At 31.5% G+C, this 6,878-nt stretch overlaps 1 protein-coding gene across 1 annotated transcript; it reads right to left on the reverse strand.

Annotated features, from left to right (window-relative positions):
- Positions 1-1,875: 1,875 nt before the first annotated feature.
- LOC110737569 lies at positions 1,876-2,541 on the reverse strand. The gene has a single exon (XM_021917909.1). The coding sequence runs from the start codon at positions 2,539-2,541 to the stop codon at positions 1,876-1,878; it is 666 nt and encodes a 221-aa protein (XP_021773601.1).
- Positions 2,542-6,878: the final 4,337 nt, after the last annotated feature.

Genomic DNA, 6,878 nt, shown 5'->3' on the forward strand with positions numbered 1-6,878 from the left:
GAAAATATTGTTATTTATCATCAAAAAAACAAAATTCAAAACAAAAAAAAAAGTTAAAAAGTACGTGGTTAGTTTTCTTAGAATCGTGGTGATATTTTTCCACTAAAATCTATCCTTAATTATCTTTTGTAAAATAATTTGTCAAAATAATTTAAAAAAAATATGTACTTATACATATTTGTATTTTAAAATATTGATATACATATTTATTATTTTTTAAACTAATTTCGTATGTATTATATACATATATAAATACATGTGTTTGGAGTTATTTTGAAATATGATAAAGAATCAGTTAAGTTCAGTAAAAATAAGGTGAAGATTAAAATAATAAAATAAAAAAAAATCATTTAGTAAAAGAAATTTAAGTTTAGTAAAAATAAGGTGAAGATAATAGGGCCTTAACAAACCTAAATTTTATTTAGACATGTTAACCAATAATTTCATAAAAATAAGTAAAAAAGTGTAATGTCAAGTGATGATTTACATATTTGTTATCTGTTTCGCAACAATTAGTTGTAATGGTTAATCCATTTATGTGCATCTACTTCTTTTTAGGTCATCGAAAGTGTTAAAAAGGAAGCTTTTTTTTTTATCTTGTGGCCCTATATCATGGGTGGGTATCCCTACCTTGTTAGGGTATGATGAAATCGAGAGGGATTTGATCTTAATTGCATGTTTGTCATTTTCCAACAATGACACCTTGTTAAATTAAATTAATTGTTAAATACATTGGTGGATATGCTTTAATGTTCAAATATTCTTATTAGTTTATTACCAATAGTGACACATTTTCCCCACTTGCACACTATAATAATACCAGATAAGTTCTTCTAAAATACTTCGCATCTAAGGTGATGTAAATTAATTTTTTTTTTTTAAAATAGAGGGAGTAAGATTAATTCGCCAACAATTAATACAAACTGGAGAATAAAACTCATTCATATATACATATATATGTAGCCAGATGATAATCGTCACTCTATGGTTGACAAAAATATATCTTTTTTTTTAAAAAAAAGGGTAAATTTTTTTATTAATCATCAAAAAAATATTCATAAAACAAAGGGCAAGTCAAGCCCTAAGACCATAAGACAAACAAAACAGACATAACAAAGCAAACAACTATATATCTAGCAGCTGAACAAATCTTTAAACCACTCCTACTTCCTTCTGCTAGTCTTGCTCGGCATAGCAAAAGAAATTCTATGAAATAGCTCAAACCATAGATCCTGGATCACCTTCTCTGGTTGCATAAGACATTTGTCCCATATGGCTTTGTTTCTTTGTTTCCAGATCACATATAGCAGACCAGCAAAACAACTATAAACTACTTGTCTCTGAAACCTTCCCTTGATGAGTCTCATTTTACTATTGCAATCTTCAATACTCTTAGGCTCCATCTTCATTTTCAGCTTCTTCTGTAGAATATCAACACATTTCCTACTGTAATCACAGCCAAAGAACAGGTGATCTATAGTTTCCTCACCATTATCACATAGAGGGTAAGAGGAGTCGGTAAGATTTCCTATTTTAGAAAGATGAGCCTTAACTCTAATCCTTCTCCACATGATCATCCATCATACAAATTTATGCTTGGAAATGTTCAATTTGTTCCAAACCCAATCATTCCACTCAACCTTAGCATGTTGAGTGTTCAACCAGTTGTAACCACTTGCTATAGTGTAGCCTTTAGGATTTCCACTCCAAGTATCACCAAAATAGCTTGCTTTCATTTTATGTTTCACCCACCATAGCTGCTTCCAGTTCCAACCTGGTATTTTGAGCATACTGGAACCTCTTCCAAGTCTTGTTCTTTAAATACATCTCATTAACCCATCTCAGCCATAAGTTATCTTTTCTCTGAGCAATGTTCTAGATTTGCTTTCCAATAGCTGCAATATTACAAGTATGACAATTTTGCACACCCAACCCACCTTGATTTTTACATCTGCACACAATATCCAAGGCTATGGGTGGAGCTCTTGTATAAACAGCTCTCCCTTCCCAAAGATAATTTATGCAAATAGCAGAAACACCATCTAACACCACCTTAGGAATGATGAAGATGTTAGCCCAATAAATGTGCAGAGACATAAGAACATAATTCACAAGTTGGGTTCTCCCAGCATAAGACAGAGATCTGCAACCCCAGCTTCTAATCCTTGTAGTAATCTTATCAATCAAGCACTTGAAGTCATCTCTAAAAAGTTTCTTGGAACTAACATTCACCCCAAGATATCTGAAAGGAAGTTTTCCTTCACAAAAACCATAATTCTGAAGCATTCTTTCCTTCTTTTCCTTCCCAATATTACAGCAGTACATGTTGGACTTGCCTTCATTAGCTACTAATCCAGAGGTAGCTGCAAAAGTAGCAAGAGTCCTTAACAAAAGCTGTACAGAATTGAAATCCCCATTGTTGAACATGATTAAATCATCTGTAAATACTAGATAATTTAATTTCAGTGTCTGACATCTAGAATGAAATCTGAACTGAGAATCTTCAGCCACCTTTCTCAGGAGCCTTCGCAGATACTCCATGCAGATTACAAATAGCAGAGGTGACATGGGTCACCTTGCCTTAATCCTCTCTTCCCTTGAAAAAAACCTTCAGCCTTGCCATTAATAGCTAAAGAGAATGAGGGAGTTCTCACACATATCATGACTAAGTCAATAAACTTCTTAGGGAAGTCAAGAGTTGTCATCATCTCCTCCATAAAATCCCATTTTACTGAATCATAAGCTTTTCTGATATCTATCTTTAGTAAGCAACCACTAGGTGAGTTTTTCCTACCATATCTAGCCACAATATCTTGAATAATACTGATGTTTTGTATTATTTGCCTCCCTTCAACAAATCCTGTTTGATTCTGAGCAACTATGCCAGGCAGAACCAACTTCAATCTTCTGCAAATCATTTTTGTGATACACTTGTACAACACATTGCAACGAGCAATGGGCCTGAATTCGGTAACTGATTCAGGTTGCTCCACCTTAGGGATTAAAGTAAGGATGGTGCAGTTCAACTCTTTAAGCATCTGACCAGTGTCAAAGAATTGGAGAACATCAATTACTTGCTCATCAATAGTGTTCCACGAAGCCTTAAAAAAGGTGTTGTTAAATCCATCACCTTAGACCCAGGAATAGAAAAGATAGCCTTTCTAACATCCTGTCTAGCAAAAGGTTTAATTAACATCTGAGCCTACTGATCACTTAACACATACCCATCTTGCACTACTTGATTACATATCTTAATTCTTTCCCTAGTATCATCACCAAGTAACCCTTTATAATACTCTATGAAAGCATCACTTACAGATTTTGGATTATCGCAACAAACCCCTCCAATATTTTTCACAGCAATCACTCTCTTCCTGTATCATCTCATCTTTATGCTCCTATGAAAAAATTTAGTGTTATCATCACCTACTTAAAGCCAATTTATCTTGGCTTTTTGAGACAGCCAAGAATAATATTAACTTCTAGTCTGAGCATAGACAAAAAATATATCTTACATGGGAAGGTTTACAGTACATGACGTGTATTGATATGTACTGTAAAAGTCATGTATTGCTATGTATTGTAAAAGCATATATATATATGTTTTAAAAAAAAAAAACTCTTTAATGATTTTTTTTACACTGATTCTTCTCTCTCCTCCAGTCCTCCCCATCTCTTTCTCTCTCATTCTTTTTTTCTCCATATTTTTTTTTCAAGTTTGACGCTCGAAGTTGTAATTTAAAGGAACAATCACTCGACAACCTTAGCTTGAAGGTTCAATTGAGGTAATTTATATGTTTACCTCAGTATTAATATCACCCGTCGTTGATCAGAAAGACAGAAACCCTAATTTGTGTTTCCAATTATGATTCAATCAATTACCTGCTTTGATTTTTATTTGTTCTTAATGTATTATAATAGAAACAAAGTTCATTAAGTTATTTTTGGATTAATGAAAAATTGAGACCAAACAATTAAAGTTGTTGATCCAAACAATATAGAAATCGATGTTTAGAAACTTAGATAATTGAAATTGTATTTTGTTATCATTGTGAGAGGTTATTTATCCATTAATCTTATTAATTGTGATTTTTGCGACTTACAAATCATAAAAAAAAATTAATCTACTCGCCAGAATAGTTTCGTAATACTTTTGGGGTGATTTTTATCTCCTTTTTTAGGAAAATAGTTATGCAATGTTAGTTGAGACGAACTTCTACAAGGGGGGTGAATTGTAGTGAGTTCCTAGCGACTGCTTTTGCGGAATTATAAAACAGATATTAAAGGAACTTGCAATGCACACAGAATTTTACGAGGAAGCCTTCTAGGGCCTAACTGAAAGTAGAACCTTGACCCTCCAAGGGATTTCAAACACCAAACCAATCCACTATAATAGGCCAAACACTCCTAGTTACAACCTATTACTATCAGATCTTTCTCACAAGTTTCAGACTGAACTTGCTACGCAGTAGAACCCTATTCTACTCAACCTAAGTCCAAGACTTAGATTCACTCAGCACTCCCGGAGTACTCACAACTCAACTTCAACCTTGAAGCCTACAAACTGTATGCAATATTAATATGCTAAACACTCACCCAATACCAAAAAAATACAAACACTTGACTCTAATATGCGACTCGAAAGCTACACATGAAATCCGAAACTAATATGACAAAGCTAGACTTGGTAAACTTACTCTTTAAACACTCTTCAGATTTTTCACTCGTAAACTCACAAGTTGTGCAAATATGATTTCTCCTTTATATACAAGAAAAACTCTTATGTAAAGTAGGGTTTTCAAAAGATAGAAATTGTAAAACTGGCGATTTATAAATACAACTATAAAATAAATCTTCTCAAGAAAATATTTTGGAAAACTTAACAAAGATATAATTTTAGAAAAGATTATTATTTTGTAAAACCATATTTTATAAGATAAAATCACTCAAAGATCTTTTCTTAAAATTAAAACTTATCTTTTATAAAACTTTCCATATTTAAAAGCTTGCCAAGATTTTCCATGCTTCTAATAGATTTCATGCATAAACTAACCAAACATATTTACAACTATCCTAGTAAAAATAAACTTAACAAAAAACTTCATAATAAGACTTTAAGTCTATTGCTGAATTGTCTCCTCAATCGTTGCATTGTATGGATACTTGGGCTCTACGCAGACCAAGACTGAGTTCCTACTGTTTTCAACTCTTCAGCTCCTTGCTGGAACTTCGCAGACCAAGTTCCAATAGAACTTGTTGTCTTCAACGTAGTCCAGCTAGTCCTTAGCTTGCTGTCAAGCTCTTGTTAAGGAACCTCTTCTTCGTGTTCCTGATAGGGATCACTTCTAGTTCCAATGAGGAACTCTTCTTCTAGTCTCTTTATCTTTCCTTTAATTATACTTGGATCTTCATAAGTAGGCTACTCTTCCACTTCCAAAGTCAACTTCACCTATTCTAATTAAATCCTTAGAGAAAACCATTAGTTGAAGTTTGCTTTCACTCATCATCATAAAAATTCTTAAGCTTCAACATACAAGTATAGGTATCAAAGGTAAAACTCATATCAAAAGCTTTAATTTGGAATTTAATTTTACCTTCCTTATACTACATTATCTTATTTCTACATCATTCTTGACAAAATCTCCCCAATATGGTTTGTACCTTAGTAAGCTTAAGGTCTATCTGAGTAACCGTGTGGAGATTCAGTGTAGATGTGTAGTATACATTGAATTGTTCATGTAAAAGTTGAATTATTTGTTTTTATTATGAATGATTTATTTGATTGTAAAAGCCTATTAGCTCAAATGGAGAGAAATGTGCCTTGCACATAAATGTAGGTTCAATCCCTACATAGGCTAGAATTATAACATTGTGTGTTAATTGGATGCGCCAATAAAAATAGGATATACGAGTATTACGCATTCCTTCTAATTATAATGTGACTGATATGAGTTATATCTTGTTTATCATAGTCGCCTCTAAAGTAAAAAGCCATTTATAAAAATACTAAACTGTGTTAAGAGTGCTAATAAAGAAACGATTTTAGCGGATCTTAACCAATGTAAAATAAATCAAACATATGTTATTTGATTTTTCTCCATTCTAGATAATCTAAAGAAAAAAAAAACAAAATTAAAAATAATTGAGAAGTAAAAATTAATAAAATGTGGGCATTAAAAAATATATTGAGAAGGATTCAAAATTGATATATATATATATATATATATATATATATATATATATATATATATATATATATATATATATATATATATAAGTAGTCTTATGAGTAATATAAATTGGTTGTATGATGTAAAATAAATCAAATAAGTAATTGATATTTCTTTTTGAAGGTAGCCTAGAGGGTAAAAAAAATAGATCTAATAAATAAGTATTTTTATATATAAAGTAGTCCAATGAGTAATCTAAATACAATTGATTTAAAAAAAAAAAGGTAATCTAAATAAGTTGTATGATGTTAAATAAATCAAAAAAAATTAAAAATATGAGAATGAGAAAAAAAAAAATACTAAAGCACAATGATTTGATCCTTAAACAACTAATCATAGAAATAATGCAATTCACCATCTTAGCTAAAGTCAAACTATGCTTAAGAAATGTAAAAAATAAATAAATTACTTAATTAACTTTAATAGTGGTACATTGCGGTAAGTTGCTTTAGTGGTACATAGCGGTACGTGTCATTTACTGTAGAATTTTCGCTCATATTATAATAATTAGATTCTTGTTTAGACATCCAAGTTGGTCATCGCAGCTAATCAAGGACTTATCTGTTAATCATGTATGCTTTTAAAATATGTACAACAGGTCTTGTATGGACCCGGTCTACAATAATTATTGTAGACCTAATATTTAGC

Source organism: Chenopodium quinoa, unplaced genomic scaffold (genome assembly GCF_001683475.1).
Source record: "Chenopodium quinoa cultivar QQ74 unplaced genomic scaffold, ASM168347v1, whole genome shotgun sequence".
In the NCBI taxonomy this organism is placed as follows: Eukaryota; Viridiplantae; Streptophyta; class Magnoliopsida; order Caryophyllales; family Amaranthaceae; genus Chenopodium; species Chenopodium quinoa.

Bases quoted from the DNA above. Each gene is read 5' to 3' on its own strand.
- LOC110737569 (XM_021917909.1), bottom strand. From the start codon at position 2,541: ATGGAGTATCTGCGAAGGCTCCTGAGAAAGGTGGCTGAAGATTCTCAG.